General features: G+C 44.7%; 1 protein-coding gene across 2 annotated transcripts in view; it reads left to right on the forward strand.

Annotated features, from left to right (window-relative positions):
- The first annotated feature begins 294 nt into the window (after nt 1-294).
- Nucleotides 295-27098, forward strand: part of LOC129818429 (syntaxin-1A) — a 52392-nt gene continuing 25588 nt past the window's right edge. The window contains exons 1-3 of one of the 2 annotated variants that reach the window (XM_055874296.1): nt 295-639; nt 21309-21386; nt 25353-25452. In XM_055874296.1, coding sequence (XP_055730271.1) covers nt 610-639; nt 21309-21386; nt 25353-25452 — 208 coding nt within the window. In that variant the 5' untranslated portion in view covers nt 295-609. The remainder of the gene's footprint in view (nt 640-21308; nt 21387-25352; nt 25453-27098) is intronic. The other variant, XM_055874288.1, reaches the window with a different exon arrangement.

Consider the following 27098-nt stretch of genomic DNA (forward strand, 5'->3'; position numbering starts at 1 on the left):
ACTTTTTGTAAACGTTTCTGTCTTACCATGAATTACAATATAAGAAATTAATTCAAGGATGAGTCTAACATTTATATTGTCTGAGATGTTTCGAAGGAATCACAGAGTAAAACCATGCAAATGAGGCGTCAACTAAACTGCAGTTATTTCCTCCACCAGGTGGCGCTAGTGTGTAACACATAGATATGTTTTTTAAAGCGATCATAATTCTGATAATATATGAACTGTTCCCAAAACAGTAATTTTGAATGACAGTTTTTATTCTTCATAATCTGGAAGGGAGGCCTATTTAAAATGTGTCTGCCATATTGTAGTCTGTACCATGCAATATGTTTCTCTTTTAATCCTGAAAGCGAGTATCGTGATATTAATCTCTGCGAAAAGAATTACGATTTTTTTTTGTTGAAGTGACATTTCTAATACATTGATGTCAAGAAAATTCATGACATTTTGTGCCTCGAGATTATTGCGCGCTCTCGATTGATCTACACCCCTTGCGCGCGCCCGCCGCTCTTCACGGAAAATAAAATAAAAACCCTGACTCGAGAGTACGGATATAAGGCGCATCAACCTAGTTGTAGAAACAAGTGGAAAAGTTGTCAATTCACGATGAAGGACCGTACACACGAGCTAAGGGTGGTAAGTGATTATATTTGTAATTCTACCCTACTATATTTGAGACCCCAGAAGCAAACGGTGGTTATTCGGATGGGTTGGGCGGAAGGTGCGCCTCACTTATTTCTTGGGAGTTGGAAAGCAGCTGTTTTAGAGTAGAACATATATTTTTTAAAGTATTTACTGTCATTTCATAACAATGGTGTACATTTCTGGGGGATCCGTTTTGCTAAGTAGGCTATCAAGGTAAAACTTGTTCCACACGTCCATATGGAAACGCAACGTGTGAGAGGACGGTGAAAACATTGGCACCGTCAGGTGTTGTAGAATGTTGTCCATTATTAGGATAGTTGTTGTACATTATCTTTCTATGGGAATTGTTTATAAACGCGCGAGTGAAACTTTTTTCCCCCAATGTGATTTCACTTGTAGTCTAGCTAGTGTGCCAAATTATTAATGAATTTGCTTCTAGCTTCAGCCCTATATAAAAAACGGTGTATTAACTATTATTTTATTAAATTGCCTTCTCCGAATGTATAGTGCTTTACTTTCCCCCCTTAATTCCACATAGGCTAGTTGTATTTTATCGAATAGGCTATATCCAAGTGTTTATTAACGATATTGAGTCAATTAACATCTCAGTGAAACCTTACTAACATATTAAATCACGTTAATCTTCAGAAAGAATTCAAACAACTTGATATTTTCAACATTTTGTTACGTTACAGCCTTATTCTAAAATGGATTACATACAAAAAAATCGTCAGCAATCAACACACAATACCCCATAATAACAAAGCGAAAGATTTTTCGAAATCTTAGCAAATTTATTAAAAACAGAAATACCATATTTACATAACTATTCAGACCCTTTGCTATGAGACTCAAAATTGAGCTCGGGTGCATCGTGTTTTCATTGATCATCATTGAGATGTTTATACAAATTGATTGGAGTCCACCTGGGTAAATTCAATTGATTGGACATGATTTGGAAAGGCACACAACTGTCTATAAAAGGTCCCACAGTTGACAATGCATGTAACAGCAAAAACCAAGCCATGAGGTATAAGGAATTGTCCATAGAGCTCTGAGACATGTGCCTTGACACAATCCTATCTGGGGAAGGGTACCAATACATGTCTGCAGCTTTGAATGTCTCCAAGAACACAGTGCCCTCCATCAATCTTAAATGGAAGAAGTTTGTAACCACCAAGACTTCCTAGAGCTGGCCGCCCGGACAAACTGAGCAATCGGGGGAGAAGGGCCTTGGTCAGGGAGGTGACCAAGAACCCGATGGTCACTCTGACAGAGCTCCAGAGTTCATCTGTGGGGATGGGAGAACCTTCCAGAAGGACAACCATCTCTGCAGCACTCCACCAATCAGGCCTTTATGGTAGAGTGGCCAGACGGAAGCCACTCCTCAGTAAAAGGCACATGACAGCTTGCTTGGACTTTGCCAAAAGGCACCTAAAGGACTCTCAGACCATGAGAAACAAGATTCTCTGGTCTGATGAAACCAAGATTTAACTCTTTGGCCTGAATGCCAAGCGTCACGCCTGGAGGAAACCTGGCACCATCCCTATGGTGAAGCATGGTGGTGGCAGCATCGTGCTGTGGGGATGTTTTTCAGTAGCAGGGACTGGGAGACTAGTCAGGATCGCTGCAAAGATGAATGGAGCAAAGTACAGAAAGATCCTTGATGAAAATGTGCTCCAGAGCGCTCAAGACCTCAGACATCGGGGGGCGAAGATTCACCTTCCAACACGACAAAAACTCTAAGCACACAGCCAAGACAATGCAGGAGTGGCTTTGGTACAAGTCTCTGAATGTCCTTGAGTGGCCCAGCCAGAGGCAGGACATGAACCCGATCCAACATCTTTGAAAATACTTAAAAATGGCTGTGCAGCAACGTTCCCCATCCAACCTGACAGAGCTTGAGATAATCTGCAGAGAAGAATGGGAGAAACTCCACAAATACAGGCGTGCCAAGCTTGTAGCGTCATACCCAAGAAGACTCAAGGCTGTAGTTGCTGCCAAAGGGGCTTCAAAAAAGTACTGAGTAAAGGTCTGAATACTTATGTAAATGTCATATTTCAATTTTTGTAAAAGAAAAAAAGACCTCTTATTGCTTTGTGATTATGGGCTATTGTGTGTAGATTGAGGGGATTTAATCCATTTTAGAATAAGGCTGTCACATAACAATGTAGAAAAAGTTAAGGGGTCTGAATACTTTCCGAAGGCACTGTATCTCTTTAGCGCTCCCTCTCTATCTCACACACACAGCGGGAGAAAAAGGGGCAGTTCTCAGAGGAGCTGCGTTAGCATCTGTGGATGACAGTCGACACCTGGTTTCTCCCCGAGAGGTACCACACTGACCAATCACAGTCCGTCTCACATGAGTGATATCCCAAATGTAATCTAGGAATGGTTTCACAGAGAGTAAAGATTTTTCTTCTTATAGATGGGGCCAATTTGTTACATACACTACATGGCCAAAAGACACCCCTTCAAATGAGTGGATTCAGCTATTTCAGCCACACCCGTTGCTGACGTGTATAAAATCGAGCACACAGCCATACGATCTCCATTGACAAACATTGGCAGAAGAATGACCTGTACTGAAGAGCTCCGTGACTTTCAACGTGGCACTGTCATAGGATGCCACCTTTACAACAAGTCAGTTTGTCAAATTTCTCCCCTGCTAGAGCTGCTCCTGTCATCTGTAAGTGGTGTTATTGTGAAGTGGAAACATCTAGGAGCAACAATGGCTCAGCCACGAAGTGGTAGGCCACAAGCTCACAAAACGGGACCTCCGAGTTTTGAAGTGTGTAGCGCGTAAAAATCATCTGTCCTCGGTTGCAGCACTCACTACCGAGTTCCAAACTACCTCTGGAAGCAACATCAGCACAATAACTGTTCGTCGGGAGCTTCATGAAATGGTTTTCCATGGCCTAGCAGCTGCACACAAGCCTAAGATCACCATGCTCAATACCAAGCGTTGGCTGGAGTGGTGTAAAGCGCGAGCTTTACACCACTGGAACAGTAAACTTTGGAGCAGTGTAAATGAGGAACAGTTGCCATTGGAACAGTAAACTTTGGAGCAGTGTAAATGAGTTCTCTGGAGTGATGAATCGCGCTTCACCATCTGGCAGTCCGATGGACAAATCTGGGTTTGGCGGATGCCAGAAGAACCATACCTACCCGAATGCATAGTGCCAACAAAAGTTTGGTGGAAAGATGAATAATGGTCTGGGGCTGTTTTTCATGGTTTGGGCTAGGCCCCTTAGTCCCAGTGAAGGGAAATCTTAACGCTACAGAATACAATGACATTCTAGATGATTCTGTGCTTCCAAATTTGTGACAACAGGTTGGGCAAGGCCCTTTCCTGTTGCAGCATGGCAATGCCCCGTGTACAAAGCAAGGTCTATACAGAAATGGGTTGTCGAGATTGGTGTGGAAGAACTTGACTGGCCTGCACAGAGGCCTGCCCTGAACTCAATCAAACACCTTTGGGATGAATTGGAAGGCCGACTGCGAGCCAGGCCTAATCGCCCAACATCAGTGCACGACCTCACTAATGCTCTTGTGGCTGAATAGAAGTCCCCTCAGCAATGTTCCAAAATCTAGTGGAAAGCCTTCCCAGAAGAGTGGAGGCTGTTATAGCAGCAAAGGGGGACCAAATCTATATTAATGCCCATGATTTTAGAGTGAGATGTTCGACGAGCAGTTGTCCACATACTTTTGGTCATGCAGTGTATGACTGCCCAGTCATTGTTAAACCTCTACATTAAGTTCAAATCCATTTCAGGCTCCACAGCTTGCTGCTATTAAAAAAAGCCATTTCACACTGGAACGTCATGCTGCTGTGGCTGTTAAACACCACAAGACATAGAATGACTGGAGGGTGATATTTCCTCTCATATTCAGTGCAATAATGAGTTGCAGTCACTGTCCAATTTTCTGTGGTGCTGAATTTCAACAGTTTGGGATTCTGTCACTGTCCATGGTGCTGACATATCAGCTATTAGATTGATTTGTTTACATCAGGCATTTTACATGTGACAAAGTCACCGCAATACATTTTTCAGACATCAAAAGTGGTCTAATGGTGAGATCCACTTCCCAAGTCACCTGTTGAGTAGATCTAGCTACACCTCAATCCCTAATTTAGTTTCATCTTCCCAAATTATGCAGTGTCTAATTCATCTTTACTCAATGTTGCTTCTGAGTTGTTCAGTGTAGGAAGACATGCTGTGGCTCTGTGCGTGGATTCTGGAGATGACTGCTACGAATTGAATTGGCTGTTTTTGAGACCATAGGAAGCCAATGGAATTGGTCATAGATGGTTTTGTGCATTCAGTTCCTGTAGCCTGCAAACGGGGTTATGCATTATTAACACCTTTGCCATGCCCTGCATGCATCTGACTGGATATGGGGGTCTGAAAGAGAACCTGGTGCCTGTGTGATGATTCCACACCGGCATTTGATTCAAAAAGTGTACGGCATGGGTGGGTATGTTGTCCAACAGGGCTAGTAATTGCCAGGGACCTCACGATACTTTGGCGATACGAGATACACTACCGTTCAAAAGTTTGGGGTCACTTAGAAATGTTCTTGTTTTTGAAAGAAAAGCACATTTTTGGTCCATTTAAAATAACATTAAATTGATCAGAAATACAGTGAAGACATTGTTAATGTTGTAAATGACTATTGTAGTTGGAAACGGCAGATTACATTTTTTTATGGAATATCTACATGGGCGTACAGAGGCCAATTTATCAAGTACATTAGTGTCTAGTTTGAGAAACAGACACCTCACGAGTCCTCAACTGGCAGCTTCATTAAATTGTACCCGCAAAACACCAGTGTCAACGTCAACTATGAAGAGGTGACTCCGGGATGCTGGCCTTCTAGGCAGAGTTCCTCTGTCCAGTGTCTGTTCTTTTGCCCATCTTAATCTTTTCTATTTATTGGCCAGTCTGAGATATGGGTTTTTCTTTGCAACTCTGCCTAGAAGGCCAGCATCCCGGAGTCGCCGCTTCACTGTTGACGTTGAGACTGGTGTTTTGCGGGTACTATTTAATGAAGCTGCCAGTTGAGGACTTGTGAGGCGTCTGTTTCTTAAACTAGACACTAATGTACTTGTCCTCTTGCTCAGTTGTGCACGGGGGCCTCCCACTCCTCTTTCTATTCTGGTTAGGGCCAGTTTGCGCTGTTCTGTGAAGGGAGTAGTACACAGCGTTGTACGAGATCTTCAGTTTCTTGGCAATTTCTCACATGGAATAGCCTTAATTTCTCAGAACAAGAATAGACTGACGAGTTTCAGAAGAAAGTTCTTTGTTTCTGGCCATTTTGAGCCTGTAATCTAACCCACAAATGCTGATGCTCCAGATACTCAACTAGTCTTAAGAAGGACAGTTTTATTGCTTCTTTAATCGGCACAACCGTTTTCAGCTGTGCGCAGCTAACATAATTGCAAAAGGGTTTTCTAATGATCAATTAGCCTTTTCAAATTATAAACTTGGATTAGCTAACACAACGTGCCATTGGAACACAGGAGTGATGGTTGCTGATAATGGGCCTATGTAGATATTCCATAAAAATATCAGCCGTTTCCAGCTACAATAGTCATTTACAACATTAACAATATCTACACTGTATTTCTGATCAATTTGATGTTATTTTAATGGACAAAAAATGTGCTTTTCTTTCAAAAATAAGGACATTTCTAGGTGACCCCAAACTTTTGAACGGTAGTGTATATTGCGGTGCTCACAATTCTATATGTATTGCAACTCGATACTGTGATTTTATTGCGATTCGATGTTCCAAACATATTGCTCACAATATGTCTGCTGCAGATGGACGAGAGCCATGAGAAAACACGTTTTGATCAGTTATGGATATGAAATGCTGAAAACAAATTGGCTCTCTATTTAAATAGAAGATGGAGATGGGGCTCCCGAGTGTTGCAGTGGTATAAGGCACTGCATCTCAGTGCTAGAGGCGTCACTACAGAACCTGGTTTGGTTCCAGGCTGTATCACAATTGGCCGTGATTGGGAGTCTCATAGTGCGGCGCACAATTGGCCCAGCGTCGTCCGGGTTAGGGTTTGGCCGGAGTAGGCCGTCATTGTAAACTGAATTGCCTGGTTAAAGAAAATTAAACAAGCAATGAAGGAAAAATACTGATGGTGCAGGTACAGCCAACTAGCGTAAAAAGAATATTGCGACGTTGTCAAAACAATACGATGTATCGTCAAAATTAATATCCCGATATGTAACTGTATCGATTGTATTTTTAAAATTTTCCCTGATCACTATTGTCCGATGGTTAGAGTGCTATACCAATGCTGTTCTTAGTAGTTTGAGATCTTGGTGTATTCTCAGAGATGCATCATGTCTGTTAGTGTATGCCAGTGTTGAATTGTGTATTCACTGGTGCCCATTTTGAAAACCTCTAGATACTGTACTTCTCAAGGGCCTCTCGTAGATTCTAAAACAGCATAAAGCAATGGGATTGTCCAAACTGCCCATGGCCAGTTCTTGTTTAATATTTAATGCTTACATGTTGTCTGGATAATATCTTTAATATCTCAGCTATGACACTACTTAAATGTTATTGATGGTTTCTTTTGACCACTTGAAATATTATGTAACACTTGCCAGTGACAGCATTGACGGCTTTCACTGAGTGTGATGATGAGTGTGCAGATGGAGCTGGAGTTAGAGTGAGTCGGCAGAACGGCGGTCGTGAAAAGGCATGTCCTCCCTAACCATAGAAGGGGGGGGAATGGAGTGGTCACCCCTCTTTCTATCGCCCTCCCTTTCTCTCTTGTGTGTGAGAGGACAGTGTGTGTGTGTGGGTGAGAGGAGGGTGTTTGAGTGTACGTTTGTGGGTTTTGTTGTGTCGTGGAACGTGTAGGCTAATGGAGATAATGTGGTGTCAGTGTGGGCTGATGGCTATAATGACTATGGTGTAGCAGTATGGAGCCAGGAACCTTTGTCTCCCTTCCTGTGCCCTCCCACAGCCTATGTGTAGGAGCAGGATGAGTGTGTGACGGTGAAAACGCTCCCCCACTACTTCCACGGGGACCATTAGGTTCATCATCAACCTCCACATCTCTTGATGTCAACCATCAAATGTCCTTTTTAATTTTTTATTGTGAAACAAAGAATCACATCTGTGCTTTACAAGTACTCATACCTTGATTACATTTTGAAGATTTTGTTATGAAATACATACCTTGTATAAATCTCACAAACCTACATTTTGTTGAGGAAAAATAATTAAGTTAATGCAAATAGTGTCACGTTCCTGACCTATTTCTGTTAGTTTGTTGTATGTGTTAGTTGGTCAGGACGTGAGTTTGGGTGGGCATTCTATGTTTTCTGTTTCTATGTTGGTTTATGGGTTGCCTGGTATGGCTCTTAATTAGAGGCAGGTGTTTGGCGTTCCTCTAATTAAGAGTCATATTTAGGTAGGTTGTTTCACAGTGTTCGTTGTGGGTGGTTGTCTCCTGTGTTAGTGTTTGTCGCACCATACGGAACTGTTCGGTTTGTTTTGTTATTCGTCATTTTTATGTGTAGGCTATTTTCCCTGTTCGTGCGTTCTTCGTGTTATGTGAGTCCGTCGTCCAGGTCTGTCTACACCGTTTGTTGTTTTGTTAGTTTAGTCAAGTTCGTGTTTTCTTTAATAAATCATGTCTTCAAACTCCGCTGCATTTTGGTTCAATCCCTGCTCCTCCTCATCGGATGAAGAGGAGGAGGACAACCGTTACAAATAGTTACATTAGACTTATTAGTTTGTTACTATAATGAGTAAAGTCTAAATCCAATATACTCCTAGATAAGCATGGTTTACAATGGCATCGATAGCCTGTTTCTGCTAATTGCATTTTGCTCCCAAGTATATTTTCATCCTATTTGCTGGATATCTTTGGAATGATATAATTTGATCTGTCTTCATCTGGTTTCCTGCTTGTTCACTAGCCTTGATGTCTTGGTGCTATTACAGGCGTCTCGAATCCTGGCATGCCAGGCTAGCTTTAAGGCGATATTCATGAAGGCTAATTTCCTTCTGTGGCTGGCTAATGCTTCTCAATAGAGGCCAAAGGTAAGTGGGAATGGGTGATCAGTGAAAGAAGATGGGTATGGGTAGAAAAATGTATTGCCTGATTCAAGCTGTTGAGGTAGCAAAGGCTCTAGTGTTGATTAAATTAGCATTCCCCACCCATGTATACCAACATCGTCATTGAGCCTTCTTCAATCACAAGGGCCTGACTGAGTATATATGCGACATGTCATACAGTGCATTCGGAAAGTATTCAGACCCCTGGACTTATTCCACATTTTGTTACATTACTGCCTTATTCTAAAATGGATTACATTCCCGCCCCCCTTATCAATCTACACACAATACCGCATATTGAAAAAGCAAAAACAGTTTTTTAGAAATTGTTGCAAATGTTTTAAAAATAAAAAACATATCACATTTGCATAAGCATTCAGACCCTTTACTCAGTACTTTGTTGAAGCACCTTTGACAGCGATTACAGCCTTGAGTCTTCTTGGGTATGACGCTACAAGCTTAGCACACCTGTATTGAGGGAGTTTCTCCCATTATTCTCTGCAGATCCTCTCAAGCTCTGTCAGGTTGAATGGGGAGTGTCGAGGCACAGCTATTTTCAGGTCTCTCCAGAGATGTTCGATTGGGTTCAAGGCTCTGGCTAGGCCACTCAGGGACATTCAGACACTTTTCCCCAAAGCCACTCCTGCGTTGTCTTGGCTGTGTGATTAGGGTCATTGTCCTGTTGGAACGTGAACCTTCGCCCCCCAGTCTGAGGTCCTGAGCGCTCTGGAGCAGCTTTTCGTCAAGGATCTCTCTGTACTTTGCTCCGTTCACCTTTCCCTCAATCCTGACTAGTCTCCCAGTCCCTGCCACTGAAAAGCATCCACACAGCATGATGCTGCCACCACCATGCGTCACAGTAGGGATGGTGCCAGGTTTCCTCCAGACGTGACACATTCAGGCTAAATAGTTCAATCTTGGTTTCATCAGACCAGAGCGTCTTGTTTCTCATGGTCTTTTGTCTGGCCACTCTCCACCAATCAGGCCTTTATGGTAGTGCTGCAGAGATGGTTGTCCTTCTGGAAGGGTGAGCTCTGACAGTGACCATCGCGTTTTTGGTCACCTCCCTGACAAAGGCCTTTCTCCCCCGATTGCTCAGTTTGGCCGGGCGGCCAGCTCTAGGAAGGGTCTTGATGGTTCCAAACTTAATCTATTTAAGAAATATGGAGGCCACTGTGTTCTTGGGAACCTTCAATGCTGCAGACATTTTTTGGGTACCCTTCCCCAGATCTGAGCCTCGACACAATCTTGTATCGGAGCTCTACGTACAATTCCTTTGACCTCATGGCTTGATTTTTGCTCTGACATGCACTGTCAACTTTGGTACATTTATATAGACAGTTGTGTGTGCCAATCAATTGAATTTACCACATGTAGACTCCAAGGTGTAGTAACATCTCAATGATGATCAATGGAAACAGGATGCACCTGAGCTAAATTTTGAGTCTCATAGCAAAGGCTCTGAATACTTATGTAAATAAGGTATTTGTTTTTTTATTTGTAATAAATTAGCAAAAATTTCCAAAAACCTGTTTTGCCTTAGCTAGGTGGGACAACCACCGTAACGACTATCTTTTTTACATTTTTATTATTATATATATTTTTTTAAACAGTATTTTTATTGGAATTTCACAATTTTCACCCATATTAAGAGATACAACAACAGAGACAAAGCAAAAAAAACAGCACTCACTTACACATACCTGCACATGTATATATACATATACATACACACGCACACCATTTTCCTCTCCCCGCTTCTCTCACCCCATCCCCATCATTGCGTCTCTCAATACATACATTTTAAACAAACTTACAAACAGAAATGAAACAAAAAAGCTCAGTTTAAACTAAGAAGTTAGGTTCCACACATGGAACGTACAGTGTAATTCTGAAATACATAGATCACCACCATTCTAAGAGAATCCTTGCAGCATAATAGCTGATAACTCAGGTTCTAGGTAATTTAGATAGGGTTCCCATACTTTGTAGAACTGATCTGTTTTAGAATGCAATGTACATGTCAGATATTCCAGAGGCACCCATTCAAATAGTATCTTATGCCAATCTTTAATAGAAGGAACCTTATCACTAATCCACTGTAAAATGATGTTTTTCCTTGCTGCAAAGGTAAGGATGTTGTAAAGCCTCCTCTTACCCACAGAAGTAACATGCCTGCTAGGGAGACCCAACAGTAAAGAAACTGGGTCCAATTCTAGATCAACCCCTAGGATCTTTTCAATTTCTTGCAGAACACCAGACTAGTATCTTTGTATCTTGGTACATGACCATAAACAATGTGTTAGGGTGCGTGTATCAGTTTTGCATTTAAGACACTGAGGAGAAGAGGAAGAGGGGTTAAAAGCATGTCTGCGATTTGGGGATATATGCAATCTGTGTATTATTCTTAATTGGATTGCTCTAGTACGATTAGATATTGTTTTTGCATATCTCCAAATGTCCTCCCACATCTCTTATTCAATAGTAACAGACAATTCTTTCTCCCACACTTGTTTCACCCTCTGTGTGTCGACAGCAGAAAAGGACCTTAAAGCATCATAAAACAGACTTACAGACATTTTCCTTTGTGGGGAAAAAAGCATTCTTTCAATGACAGACATATCAGGGTTACCAATTAAGGTGGTGCTCTTCACAATATAATGTCTTACTTGTAGGAAGCGGAAAAAGTCCTGCTTTGGGAGTCGATATTTCTCCACCATCTGCTCAAATGACAATAAAATCTTATCAGCAAATAAGTCATTTAGTCTGCGTATGCCCTTAAGCCAAAAGTTAAAGCCAGCATCCAGCAATCCTGGACCAAAATCTGGGTTGTTAAGAATTGGGGTAAGAGCAGAGGTTAGTTTGGACCTTCCCAGGAAGCGCTGAACTGACCTCCATACTTTGAGTGTGTTAAGTGTAATAGGATTATTGCAGTGATCTTCTACAGACTTGAAACTTCTGAAAAATTAAAGATCCTGTAAGGGGTATTTTGAAAGAGAAGTCTCAATGTCTAACCAAATAGAGGAGTCATTGTTTGTGATCCAATCAGAAATATAACATAGGTGGGAACACCACTTGATAGAACCTGATATTGGGCAGATCCAAGCCCCCCATAGAACTTGGCAGCTGCAATATTGCCATCTTAAGTCTTTAGCTTGCGTTTACTCCATATAAAGGAACTTAGCCATCCATTTACATCCTTTATTACCTTATTGGAGAGTAATACTGGGATCATTTGGATTGGGTAAAGTAGTCTAGGTAAAATGTTCATTTTCTTTTTTTTCTTCTTTTTTATCCCCAATTTTCGTGGTATCCAATCGCTAGTAATTACTATCTTGTCTCATCGCTACAACTCCCGTACGGGCTCGGAAGAGACGAAGGTCGAAAGCCATGCGTCCTCCGAAGCACAACCCAACCAAGCCGCACTGCTTCTTTAACAAAGTGCGCCTCTAACCCGGAAGCCAGCCGCACCAATGTGTCGGAGGAAACACCGTGTACCTGGCCCCCTTGGTTAGCGCGCACTGCGCCCGGCCCGCCACAGGAGTCGCTGGAGCGCGATGAGACAAGGATATCCCTACCGGCCAAACCCTCCCTAACCCGGACGACGCTATGCCAATTGTGCGTCGCCCCACGGACCTCCCGGTCGCGGCCGGCTGCGACAGAGCCTGGGCGCGAACCCAGAGACTCTGGTGGCGCCGCTAGCACTGCGATGCAGTGCCCTAGACCCCTGCGCCACCCGGGAGGCCAAAATGTTCATTTTCAAGAGGGATATTCTACCCAACCAAGAAATCGGGAGAGAGTTCCAGCGCTCCAGATCCTGTCTTATTGTATCAAACAAGGGAACAAAATTGGCTTTGTACATTTGCTGGAATTTGGGAGTTACAAATATACCCAGATACGTAAAACCTGAGGGAGACCATTTAAAAGGGAAGGGGGGAGAAGTATTAGGTACAGAGTGAAGGTTACCAAGTGGCATAGGCCTCTGATTTAGTTAAGTTAATCTTGTAGCCTGAGAATTCGCTGAATAATTCAATAATATTAATAAGAGATGTAGTTGAAGTCTGGGGACTAGAGATGAATATCAGGACATCATCAGCATACAAGCTTATTTTATGGTGAACATCACCAATGAGCAGCCCCTGTATAGCAGGCGTTACCCTTCATGGCCTCGGCCAGTGGTTCCATAACGAGTGCAAATAGGAGAGGGGACAAAGGACAGCCCTGTCTGGTACCTCTGTATATAGAGAAGCTATTTGACCTTAGCCCATTAGTAAGGACAGCAGTCTGAGGGTCATCATATATCACTTTCATCCATTTTATAAAGTTGTCCCCTAGACCAAATTGATTTAGACCAAAGAATCAAGATCAAATGCTTTCTCAGCATCTAGGGAGAGCACAAGACCATCCCTAGTACTTTGTTGGTAGGCTTGAATTACATTAAGAAGCCGCCTGACATTGTTGCATGACTTACGGCCCTTAATGAAGCCTGTTTGGTCTCCTTTCACAATTAGTGGCAGTGAGTCCTCTAATCTTGTGGCTAGAATTTTAGAAAGCAATTTTCTATCCACATTCCGAAGGGAAATTGGTCTGTACGAGGAACAAGACTCTGGACATTTTCCCTTTTTGAGAATAAGTGATATGTTGACTTCTCTTAGTGTTTGAGGGAACTGGTAATTTGAAAATGAGTGGTTAAACATATCACGCAATGGCTCAAGGATCAGGCCATGGAACTCTTTATAGAACTCACTACAAAACCCGTCTGATCCTGGGGCCTTACCATTTTGCAGAGTCTTAATTGCGAACATTATCTCTTCCTCGGTAATAGGGGCATTAAGGAGAGACCTCTGTTCTTCGGAGATAGAAGGGAGCTCAATCTTAGAAAATAAGTTCTTCATTAATTTGGGTGCATCATTTGGCAGTTCTGAGGCATAAAGATTTGCATAAAATTTCTTGTCATTTATCATTTTTTTTCATATAAATGATTGCCATCAGAATCAGTAATAGTGGCAATTGACTGTGAGTCAGCTCTCTTTTTAGCTAGGTACGCCAAGTACTTTCCTGGCTTATCGCCATGTTCATATAGCTTTTGCCTGACAAATCTCATTTTCTTTTCAGCGTCCTGTGTTAGGAGAGAGTCCAACGTTGATCTAAGAACTGATATTTCCTTTTAATAGGGCAGGAGTGGGAGTTTTAATATAGTTCTTCTCTTTAGTTCCTAATTCACCCTCTAACGTTTTTTGCTTTTCACGCTTTTTCCGCCTCTTAGTGGCTGTGTATGTCACGTTCCTGACCTATTTATGTTAGTTGTTATGTGTGTTAGTTGGTCAGGACGTGAGGTTGGGTGGGCATTCTATGTTTTCTGTTTCTGTGTTGGTTTTGGGTTGCCTGGTATGGCTCTTAATTAGAGGCAGGTGTTTGGCGTTCCTCTAATTAAGAGTCATATTTAGGTAGGCGTTGTCACAGTGTTCGTTGTGGGTGATTGTCTTCCGTGTCTGTATGTTATTTTCGTACCACACGGGACTGTTTCGGTTTATGTAGTCTGTTTCCTATTTGTGCGTTCTTCGTGTCTATGTAAGTTCTCATGTTTAGGTCAGTCTACGCCGTTTGTTATTTTGTATCATTTCAAGTGTAGTTCGTGTGCGTTTTTCGTCTTGTTTGAATAAATATGTATTCAAACTTCGCTGCGCCTTGGTTCCCTCAATACTCCTCCTTTTCCGAAGATGGAGAGGAGGAGGATCGCCGTTACAGAATCACCCACCATACCAGAGCCAAGCAGCGGAGTCAACAGAGTAAGGGACAGGAAAAGAAGGAGCAATGGACATGGGACGATGTATTGGACGGAAAGGGTTGCTACACTTGGGAGGAGATCCTGGCTGGTAGGGATCGCCTCCCATGGGAACAGCTGGAGGCACTGAGGAGAGCAGAGGCTACCGGAGAGAGGAACCGGAGCTATGAGGGAACGCGTCTGGCACGGAAGCCCAAAAAGCCCGTAAGTAATTCCCAAAAATTTCTTGGGGGGGGGGCTAGGAGGTAGTGGGCCAAGGGCAGGTAGGAGACCTGCGCCCACTTCTCAGGCTTACCGTGGAGAGCGGGAGTACGGGCAGGCGCCGTGTTACGCAGTAGAGCGCACGGTGTCTCCTGTACGAGTGCATAGCCCAGTGCGGGTTATTCCACCTCCCCGCACTGGTAGGGCTAGATTGGGTATTGAGCCAGGTGTCATGAGGCCGGCTCAACGCGTCTGGTCTCCAGTGCGTCTCCTCGGGCCGGCATACATGGCACCTGCCTTACGCATGGTTTCCCCGGTTCGCCTACATAGCCCGGTGCGAGTTATTCCACCTCCCCGCACTGGTCGGGCAACCGGGAGTATTCAACCAGGTAAGGTTGGGCAGGCTCAATGCTCAAGAGTGCCAGTACGCCTCCACGGTCCGGTATTTCCGGCGCCACCTCCCCGCCCCAGCCTAGTACCTACAGTGTCTACACTACGCACTAGGCTACCAGTGCGTATCCTGAGCCCTGTTCCTCCTCCACGCACTCTCCCTGTAGTGCGTGTATCTAGCCCGGTGCCTCCAGTTCCGGCACCACGCACAAAGCCTCCTGTGCGTCTCCAGAGCCCTGAACACACTGTATATTCTCCCCCTACTAATCCTGATGTGCTTGTCCTCAGCCCGGTGTCACCAGTGCCGGTACCTCGCATCAGGTATAGAGTGGGCTTTGAGAATACAGTGTGCCCTGTCCCTGCTCCCCGCACTAGTAGGAAGGTGCTTATCCTTAGCCCGGTGCCTCCAGTTCCGGCACCACGCACCAGGTCTACAGTGCGCCGTATCCGGCCAGAGCCATCCGTCTCCCCAGCGCCATCTGAGCCATCCGTCTCCCCAGCGCCATCTGAGCCATCCGTCTCCCCAGCGCCGTCTGAGCCATCCGTCTGCCATGAGCCTGCAAAGCCGCCCGTCTGCCATGAGCCTGCAAAGCCGCCCGTCTGCCATGAGCCTACAGAGCCGCCCGCCAGACAGAAGCCGCTAGAGCCGCCCGCCAGACAGGAGCCGCTAGAGCCGCCCGCCAGACAGGATCTGCCAGAGCCGCCCGCCAGACAGGATCTGCCAGAGCCGCCCGCCAGACAGGATCTGCCAGAGCCGCCCGCCAGACAGGATCTGCCAGAGCCGCCCGCCAGACAGGATCTGCCAGAGCCGCCCGCCAGACAGGATCTGCCAGAGCCGCCCGCCAGACAGGATCTGCCAGAGCCGCCCGCCAGACAGGATCTGCCAGAGCCGCCCGCCAGACAGGATCTGCCAGAGCCGCCCGCCAGACAGGATCTGCCAGAGCCGCCCGCCAGACAGGATCTGCCAGAGCCGCCCGCCAGACAGGATCTGCCAGAGCCGCCCGCCAGACAGGATCTGCCAGAGCCGCCCGCCAGACAGGATCTGCCAGAGCCGCCCGCCAGACAGGATCTGCCAGAGCCGCCCGCCAGACAGGATCTGCCAGAGCCGCCCGCCAGACAGGATCTGCCAGAGCCGCCCGCCAGACAGGATCTGCCAGAGCCGCCCGCCAGACAGGATCTGCCAGAGCCGCCCGCCAGACAGGATCTGCCAGAGCCGCCCGCCAGACAGGATCTGCCAGAGCCGCCCGCCAGACAGGATCTGCCAGAGCCGCCCGCCAGACAGGATCTGCCAGAGCCGCCCGCCAGACAGGATCTGCCAGAGCCGCCCGCCAGACAGGATCTGCCAGAGCCGCCCGCCAGACAGGATCTGCCAGAGCCGCCCGCCAGACAGGATCTGCCAGAGCCGCCAACCAGACAGGATCTGCCAGAGCCGCCAACCAGACAGGATCTGCCAGAGCCGCCAACCAGACAGGATCTGCCAGAGCCGCCAACCAGACAGGATCTGCCAGAGCCGCCAACCAGACAGGATCTGCCAGAGCCGCCAACCAGACAGGATCTGCCAGAGCCGCCAACCAGACAGGATCTGCCAGAGCCGCCAACCAGACAGGATCTGCCAGAGCCGCCAACCAGACAGGATCTGCCAGAGCCGCCAACCAGACAGGATCTGCCAGAGCCGCCAACCAGACAGGATCTGCCAGAGCCGCCAACCAGACAGGATCTGCCAGAGCCGCCAACCAGACAGGATCTGCCAGAGCCGCCAACCAGACAGGATCTGCCAGAGCCGCCAACCAGACAGGATCTGCCAGAGCCGCCAACCAGACAGGATCTGCCAGAGCCGCCAACCAGACAAGAGCCGCCAACCAGACAGGATCTGCCAGAGCCGTCAGCCCGCCATGAGCGTCGAGAGCCGTCAGCCCGCCATGAGCGTCGAGAGCCGTCAGCCCGCCATGAGCGTCGAGAGCCGTCAGCCCGCCATGAGCGTCGAGAGCCGTCAGCCCGCCATGAGCGTCGAGAGCCGTCAGCCCGCCATGAGCGTCGAGAGCCGTCAGCCCGCCATGAGCGTCGAGAGCCGTCAGCCCGCCATGAGCGTCGAGAGCCGTCAGCCCGCCATGAGCGTCGAGAGCCGTCAGCCCGCCATGAGCGTCGAGAGCCGTCAGCCCGCCATGAGCGTCGAGAGCCGTCAGCCCGCCATGAGCTGCCCTTCAGCCTTAAACGGCTAGATACCCAGAACTGCCCATCAGTCCAGAGCTGTCTCTCTGTCTGAAACTGCCTCTCAGTCCGGAGTTGCCCCTCTATCATTATCTCCCTCTCTATCTTGATCTACCTCTATATTCTTATCTATCCCTCTGTCTTGATCTATCTCTCTGTCCCGGTGCTGTCCCTATCAGTGATGTTATTAAGAGGATTTTGTGGGGGTAAAAGGAGGGTGGACATTCTTAGAGGGAGGAAGCTAGGATGGATTATGGTGGGGTGGGGACCTCGCCCGGAGCCTGAGCCACCACCGTGGTTAGATGCCCACCCAGACCCTCCCCTAGACTTTGTGCTGGTGCGCCCGGAGTTCGCACCTTATGGGGGGGGTAATGTCACGTTCCTGACCTATTTATGTTAGTTGTTATGTGTGTTAGTTGGTCAGGACGTGAGGTTGGGTGGGCATTCTATGTTTTCTGTTTCTGTGTTGGTTTTGGGTTGCCTGGTATGGCTCTTAATTAGAGGCAGGTGTTTGGCGTTCCTCTAATTAAGAGTCATATTTAGGTAGGCGTTGTCACAGTGTTCGTTGTGGGTGATTGTCTTCCGTGTCTGTATGTTATTTTCGTACCACACGGGACTGTTTCGGTTTATGTAGTCTGTTTCCTATTTGTGCGTTCTTCGTGTCTATGTAAGTTCTCATGTTTAGGTCAGTCTACGTCGTTTGTTATTTTGTATCATTTCAAGTGTAGTTCGTGTGCGTTTTTCGTCTTGTTTGAATAAATATGTATTCAAACTTCGCTGCGCCTTGGTTCCCTCAATACTCCTCCTTTTCCGAAGATGGAGAGGAGGAGGATCGCCGTTACAGTGTATGACATAATCAGACCCCTGGCGTACATTTTACAGGTTTCCCAAAGGAGCGAGGGGTTATCTGTTGATTGAGAGTTAATAGAGAAAAATGCTTTAAACTCTGTAATAAAATATGATGTGAATGTATGGTCTTTAAGGATGGTTGTATTCAACCTCCAATGTTTTGACAGATTGAATGCCCCGTTGAGTTTTATGTCCAGGATCACCTCTGCATGATCAGATATGACACTGCTTCCTATCCTAGTGGATAAAACAGACTGCAAAGACGTCCTGGGCATAAAAAAGTAATCTATTCTAGTCTGACATCCCATGAGGTGGAGAGAAAAAAGTGAACTCTTTTTTGGAGGGGTGAAAAGTTCTCCAAACATCAGCATACCCCAGATCATCACAAATAGCTTTAAGTGACTTAGCTCGAGGAGAGAGTGAAGCTATACCGCTGGGAAACTTATCAATAAGGGGGTTCAACAAACAATTAAAATCTCCTCCAACCACTGCAGTGTCTTGAGTTGAATTCTGAAAAGTCTAGAAATACCTTAGTGAGGAAATCAGGGGGGTGGGCAGGAGGGAAGTAAATATTCATTATGGAGATGTTGTGCCCTTGTAAAGTACCATTAATTATAACAAAGCGACCAAATTTCTTTCACACAATTCAAGACCTTAAGTGGTAAGTTCTTTTTCACAAGAATTGCTACACCTCTACTTCTGGATGTAAATGATGAGAAAAACACTTTGACCATTCAATATCCAGACTGAATCCTACAGTAAAAGTGGGGTGGTATCTTTTTCCATGTGTTGAACTCTCTTCTATCTCACCGAGCATAAACAAACGATATGAACCCTGAACTCGAGCTATGCTAAACGCAAAAATTAAACATGTAAAGATCCAAAAGGGGGTTTTCCCACTAGCTAACATGCAGGGGATTTCAACTTTCCAATGTAGACTCTTAAATCTGCATTGCCACTCAATAGCCTCATCCTTTATATATATGGAAATGAAAATCAATATATAAAGATTGAGGCTCTTCCACCTAAAACCAAGCCTGGGCACCAATATAGATTCACCCATATCTCAGCCTGAGCTATAGCGGCAGTTACTTTAGCAAGAGAAATAATAGAAATACGAATATTACTGAACCGGAGCACGTGAGAACTCACACCACTGTTTCATGATCAGATTCAAATAAAATTAAAAAATGTATCCAATGCTGCGGAGGTGCAGCTTAAAGTTATTTACCCGAGAGAATCAATAAACGCAGCAGCCTCTTCAGGTGTGTAGAGTTTCTTAGGCGATCCGTTGACCATAATCTTCAATGTGGCCGGGGTACAGCAGTGCGTAGTCCATCTTCATTCTCTTGAGTCGAGCCTTCGCCTCATCAAACCCTTTGCGTCTTCGTACAACCGCTGTGGAATAATCATTGAAGAATGAGACCTTTGGACCTTTACGTTGACTACCGTCAGAACCGATGTTTCTAGCCGCATCCATGACGCGCTGCTTGTCGGTGAAGTTGTGGAACTTTATAACCACTGGCCATGGGCGCTGGTTGGGACCGGGTATCGGTGCTTGAGAACGATGGGCTCTGTCCAGCTTCACACGACCAGCCTTAGTGTCCATTTGTAGGTAGTCAGGGATCCATTCCTCAAAAGAATTTACTGAACGTGTCCCTTCAGAATTTTCCGGGAGTCCCACAACACGAATATTGCATCTGTGTCCTCAATTATCCAAGTCGTCAATGTGCTCCGCCATTTCGCGTACCTGTTTCTCAAGTGCTTTTATTTTAGTGTCCATAGATGTAGTTGAAGCTTCCACTGCAACAATTCTTCCTTCCCCCCTCATCAACACGTTTGACAAACCTCTGTAGTTCAGCTGAATGGCCTGCTATTGCTTCCAAGACCGTTCTTATCTTAACATCGATCACTTTAGTAATGTTATCCGTCAAATTTTGAATCACCAGGTCCATTGTGCCTGGATCCGCAAGGGTGTTAGCTTCGCTAAGGTAAGCTAGCTCCTCCTGCATATCTACAGGGATGGTGGTTTTGGTCGAGTTCTTAGTAGTTCTGTTGGGCATGTTGTCGGAGATTTTTGAGAAATAGCCGTCAAGACTCATTGTAGGATAACTTATTTAGCCAAAGCTACCACTTTTTCAAGTTAGGAGATTAAAGAAAAAATATAAATTTACGAATGCCATGGGAGCTCGCTGAAACACAGTGTTCTCTCTACGGCGCCATTTTGTCCCCCCGTAACGACTATCTTAAAGATGCACTATGCAGAAATTGCTCAGCCGAAAAATTATAGTAGTTAGCCTAATTTCATTTTGTGACCAAACAAGCAAGTATCGTGTAGAGAATCATTGTAGCATCTAATCTGCTCTGAAATATATTGTCCATAACCAAAAATATTGTATTTTCAGTTGTTTTGAAGCTTGTGTACAAAACCAAAGTTAAAGACAAAAAAAATAAAAAATTAAGCATGGGCAGCATAGAAATAGCGCACATAGAACAGATCTACCACTTCTTAGACTTGCTTTCAATTAGTATGACCGATCAATAACTCACATATCTATGTGAATTTTGTCAGGTCGCCCAAAAAGTTACATATTGCATCTTTAAGGTGAATGTACTAACTGTAAGTCGCTCTAGATAAGATTAATTAAATGTTTGAGATGTGACAGCATACAGGGGAGGTGAACCCTGACCCCGTGTCCACGTCCTGAACCTCCCCAAGGACCCCCTCTGGTAGAGGGATTAAACATTCATGCTTTTTAGCACTCATTGCATCCACCCCCAGCTGCCAAGGTCTATGTGATAAGGATAGCACTTCCTTCACAAATCCCCCAGAGAGAGCCCTCCTTCCCTGTTTCGCCTTCTTTTTGGGGATCAATCGGATCCTTTGTCATCATAGGCGTCTTTTTCTCTGGCTGCGAATAATTATTTTGCTTTGTTGTTGACGTTACATTAACTACCGGTAGTAGAGTTGCGCTAGGCATGACAAATGTGGAAGTTGCCAGTTCATTTTTTAAATTCGGTTTTCAGGCTCTTTGCAGATGGTCTTTGATGCTTTTTAGATGCATTTTCTACATCCACATTTCAAAATGTATTAATTTCTGTTAATATTGCCTTGTCTATGTACCTTTAGGGGAAGGAGACTGAGGAAGAAGATGATGTGGCAGTCAACATGGAAAAAGATCGATTTATGGATGAGTTCTTTGTACAGGTAAGCCCCAGGTGTGTGTGTGTGAGAGTGGCGAGTGCTCTGTGTATGTACACCACTGAGATGTACACTCGCTCTGCACAGGTCAACTAAATCAGAAATTCTGAGGTCCATTCAATTATACAAAACATTGTTCATCAAAGTGCCTTTTATATCTCTGCTGAATACTGGTAATTTAGCTAAGAGGTCCAATTAGCATCATCTAAAGTTACAAAGAAGAAACCTGTATTCGAGGTTAAATAACAATGTGTTGAAGCAACGTTTGGCTTGCCTTCCTCTCCCACCATTTGCATCTTACTCTATTACACTGTTTTAATCTTAACGTAGACAGCAGCCGACTGTGGGCCATATCGTTTTTTTTTTGGTGCAACATATATGTCTCAGTGCTGGCACAGGAACTTATGTCATATGGTCCAGATTTGGTACAAATGTGGGATATGAGCACTAGGGGAGAGTTGGCACTTTGACTATGGGCAGGTCTAGCATTTTCACAGCGAACATCTGGTTAGGTATGGCAACCAGACCTGGCCTACTTGTGGAGCCTAATTTCAAGTGGTAACTGGGCCAAATGTTCAGTGGTTCTTATAGATTTGGGGCAGAAAACAAAACCCACCAGCAGCGTTTACACAAATATAGGCTAACTCCTTTAGCATTAGCATTGGTTTCCGTGGACAGGAAAAGGCCATGGAAGGTTCTGCCTAGTGCAGCACAATTAATCAAATTCACATCGAAATCACAATATTTACATGTTCAATATCCATATTGCACAAGATCCATATCGCATGCAATATTTTGAAATGCATCTCAGCCGCATGTAATGTCTGTTTCTATAGTTTACTCTGTTTTTTTTCTCTTGCGGCTGCTTCCCACACACACCAAGCCCCGCCCCCTGTCACTCAAGCAGCACAGTTGCTCCTCTGTTAGATTCAATATCATACTGGATACTGTTCTGTTGGGTCATATGGAGTCAACCTATTGTTCCAAACAAGAACGATGCTGTTTTCCTCTTTGCGTCTTAATATACACTGTGAGTCATTATATTTCTATGATTCCAACATTTTACTCGTGTTTTGATCTATATCGTGCGCCAAATCGCAATATTTGGTAAAGAAATCACTATTCTATTTATTTTTTTTGCCCATATCATGCAGCCCTAGTTCAGCCTCACCTGTAAGTGACTCTGAGTTGAGTATTTAATCTGTAATTCAGATGGAGTTTATTCTGTTTCTAACATTAGCTACTTCCATAACTGAACAGGCCCTTGTTATGCATGAAGCAGCGGGGTTGCCATGTTTGTGCTCAGCATTTGAGCTCTGAAGTCGATACATCTCACTGTAGGTAGGCAATGTCTTGCGCTCCCAATTACAGATGTTCAAGCTCCTGCGTCATTACTTCAGACACGTCTTCCGCGAGCAGTCATCTTCCAAAGTAAGGGATCAGTCATCAAAGAGCCCATGCCGTATCTAGATACACATCAAGCCATCAAACATAGGCCTCTATGGGGTGGGGCTTGGTGCTATCTAAGGACCATAGAAATGAGCTATCTGTGTTTGATATTAGCATGGTACATACAGCACAGTTCTGAACCTGCTGATTTTATTAATTTAGCATCTGATTCCTTACCCTCCGACTGGCTTACTCAAACCTCCCCCTCACCCTTCCCATGATGCACCTCTTCCAATGTTCCCAAGACAATGCGTTCTTAATCAACTTACCTGATCAAATAAAGGTGGATAAATCAATACATAAATTGAATTTAGCTCTAAGTACAACTTATTCCACAGGGACTGTGATGGTATAATAACTTAAATCCCCTCTGCTCTCCTCTCTCTCCATGACTCATTGAAGCCTTGCTGGCATTGCTTCCTCTACTTTAACAGGCATTTTCCCATCAGGCTGCCCACATGCAGTGTCTGAGCTCTCTAACAGCACACTTAAATACTACACCATGCTGAGCTGTAGAGGAGCACCATACTCAGCTGAGAATCTCCCTAACTACCAGGCACTGTGCAGCGTCCGTAGTGGTGGAATATACACATTGACGTAACCAACGTCTTTCTCTGTCTCTCTCCTCCACCAGTGATATTTAGACCAGCTCCCTATAGACACACACTGCACGCTGATGACATCACTGAGGCCTATAACTAAGTGTGGTGTGCTGTGATGGGGCTGATATACAGTGGGGCAAAAAAGTATTTAGTCAGCCACCAATTGTGCAAGTTCTCCCACTTAAAAAGATGAGAGAGGCCTGTAATTTTCATCATAGGTACACTTCAACTATGACAGACCAAATGAGCAAAAGAAATCCAGAAAATCACATTGTAGGATTTTTTATGAATTGATTTGCAAATTATGGTGGAAAATAAGTATTTGGTCACCTACAAACAAGCAAGATTTCTGGCTCTCACAGACCTGTAACTTCTTCTTTAAGAGGCTCCTCTGTCCTCCACTCGTTACCTGTATTAATGGCACCTGTTTGAACTTGTTATCAGTATAAAAGACACCTGTCCACAACCTCAAACAGTCACACTCCAAACTTCACTATGGCCAAGACCAAAGAGCTGTCAAAGGACACCAGAAACAAAATTGTAGACCTGCACCAGGCTGGGAAGACTGAATCTGCAATAGGTAAGCAGCTTGGTTTGAAGAAATCAACTGTGGGAGCAATTATTAGGAAATGGAAGACATACAAGACCACTGATAATCTCCCTCGATCTGGGGCTCCACGCAAGATCTCACCCCGTGGGGTCAAAATGATCACAAGAACGGTGAGCAAAAATCCCAGAACCACACGGGGGGGACCTAGTGAATGACCTGCAGAGAGCTGGGACCAAAGTAACAAAGTCTACCATCAGCAAGGGCATTGAAGATGAAATGTGGCTGGGTCTTTCAGCATGACAATGATCCCAAACACACTGCCCGGGCAACGAAGGATTGGCTTCGTAAGAAGCATTTCAAGGTCCTGGAGTGGCCTAGCCAGTCTCCAGATCTCAACCCCATAGAAAATCTTTGGAGGGAGTTGAAAGTTTGTGTTGCCCAGTAACAGCCCCAAAACATCACTGCTCTAGAGGAGATCTGCATGGAGGAATGGGCCAAAATACCAGCAACAGTGTGTGAAAACCTTGTGAAGACTTACAGAAAACGTTTGACCTCTGTCATTGCCAACAAAGGGTATATAACAAAGTATTGAGAAACTTTTGTTATTGACCAAATACTTATTTTCCACCATAATTTGCAAATAAATTCATTAAAAATCCTACAATGTGATTTTCTGGATTTTTTTCCTCATTTTGTCTGTCATAGTTGAAGTGTACCTATGATGAAAATTACAGGCCTCATCTTTTTAAGTGGGAGAACTTGCACAATTGGTGGCTGACTAAATACTTTTTTGCCCCACTGTATATATATATATATTTTTTTTTTTCTTCACCTTTTTTTTAAATTAGGCAAGTCGTTTCAGAACAAATTCTTATTTACAATGACGGCCAAACCCGGACGACGCTGGACCAATTGTGTGCCGCCCTATGGGACTCCCAATCACGGCTGGATGTGATACAGCCTGGTTTCGAACCAGGGACTGTAGTGAAGCCACTTGCACTGAGATGCAGTGCCTTAGACCGCTGCGCCACTCAGGAGCCAAATGAATGGAATGGGCCCAATACCGTTTGATATATTTATGACAGTTATATTGGTGGCATATCTACACAGCGACTGCATGGGCTACGTCAAGTAAAAAGCTCTGTTAGCTTGCCTGTTTTGATTAGGCAATTGTCCTCTAATGTGCTAACAGATTTTGTCTCCCCGAATCTGAGTGATATAACACATTTGTACAAACAGAAATCATATTAAGTATAGATGTTATGCTTTTTTTAAAAGGGCTTCTTTCTGGGTCCTACATCATTACCTGGTCTGCTTGTGGATGGCCTCAAGTGGGCTTGTTGAATAATGTCTCCCTCTCTGTTGTACCAGGTGGAGGAGATCCGAGGCTTCATCGAGGAGCTCTCAGAGAAGGTGGAGGAGGTGAAGAGACAACACAGCGCCATCTTGGCCGCCCCCAATCCTGACGAAAGTAAGTCACTCTTCTCCTCTACTCTTCCTCCCTGGATGAAAGGATGAGAGATGGAACAAGGGAGAGGGAAAAGGTGGGTGGTAACCTCCACAGATCATGAAATGAGATTTTTGCGAAATGGTAGGAGGCTATCTGCCTCCTACAGACACACACACACGGTCATAGGTAGTACATACTACCTCTGAACCTCTTTCATTACAGCCTAGTTATACATCAAGAGTTATTATCTGTTGAGCCCACATGCTACACTAGCAAGCCCTATGTTACGCTCAACCCGCAATGTATTCTTCTCACACCCCTACTGTTTTCTTATCAGTGATGGCAGCACATGTAATGTGTGAAAAGGAGAGGAGACTCTGAAACACTGCTTGTTAAGTTCCGGAATTGGACAATTTACTTGTTGAATTGAGGTGGAGAATAGCCCATTATGTGCATGCCCTGGCATGAGGACTTTGGTGTCGTTGGTGTGGAGTGGTGTCTACTCACACCGTTTATGGAAGGTCACTCACTCTCTGGAGAGACGTGTGTGTTGTGTGTGACACCACACTTACTTTCAGTATGCAAGTTAGTGAGTCAATGTGCCACAACTTCATTTTAATTAGTGTATAAATATCATTCTGTTTTCTTTGGAATTTGTAATATAATCATTTAATTGCATTGTATGAAATAATACATGTAGTTATGCATGGATGCATTTGCCCCCCCCCCCCCCCCCCCCCCCTATTTTTATCAATCAAAAACTATTAAACATGGCCAGTTAATTAAGAGTGTTCCCTAACAAGCACTAATCTCCAATGTGTTCTGGTTGGCCAGACCGGTCTGGCCTTGCAGAGAGGTTCATTTAAGGCTTGAGAAGAACCACTGGGCTTAAGTCGCTGATGGAAGAAGAAAAGCCTCCATTTGCATTTATATTCATCGACAGACACGACAAGTGAAATATTAATACATTCCAATTATAGACTACTCACGTTGGGCAATTTCCCCCTGGGTTGCATTTGGAGAGAGATGCAATGTTCCATCTCCCATTAAGTCTTATTAGATGAATATTGGTGTAATTACCAAAGCACTCTAGCTAGCATAGGGAAGTGTCTGTGTGTTGAATTCACAGTAACACGTATGACAAGTACAGAGAGAAATGCTTTAATTTGTTGATCTGTTTTGGTGTCATTAGAGAAGTGGCTCCATTTTGAGTATAAAGGGAATCAAAGTGAACCATGTTCTTCAACTGTCACCGAGTATAAAATATTTTTTCATCACTCAAGGGACACACACCCTCACGTCAGCTTCAACTCCCCACCCATCCAGCGCTCCAAGTAGCATATCATGGATTGTAAGTTCCTTTGAATAAAAGTATCTTATGACCATATTGTTAAGACATTATTGATTTGAAATGAAAATCTGCATCTCAAAAACTCTTAAAAAACAGACGCAGTCCATTGGCTACACTACTTGTTTGATGCATAGTGTAATACTCAAGGGCAATGCTACCTTGACTGCTGGCTTGCTGTTGAGAGACAGTCAGTCAAACCTACACTTGTGAAACCTGACCCTTCAGCAGATCAATGGAACCCACCTAAACAAGAGGAAGTGTGTTGCATTGATTTGTGTCCTCTCTGGAGACACGTTGAGGATGGAGGAAGATAATC

This window comes from Salvelinus fontinalis, chromosome 2 (assembly GCF_029448725.1).
Source record: "Salvelinus fontinalis isolate EN_2023a chromosome 2, ASM2944872v1, whole genome shotgun sequence".
Lineage (NCBI taxonomy): Eukaryota > Metazoa > Chordata > Actinopteri > Salmoniformes > Salmonidae > Salvelinus > Salvelinus fontinalis.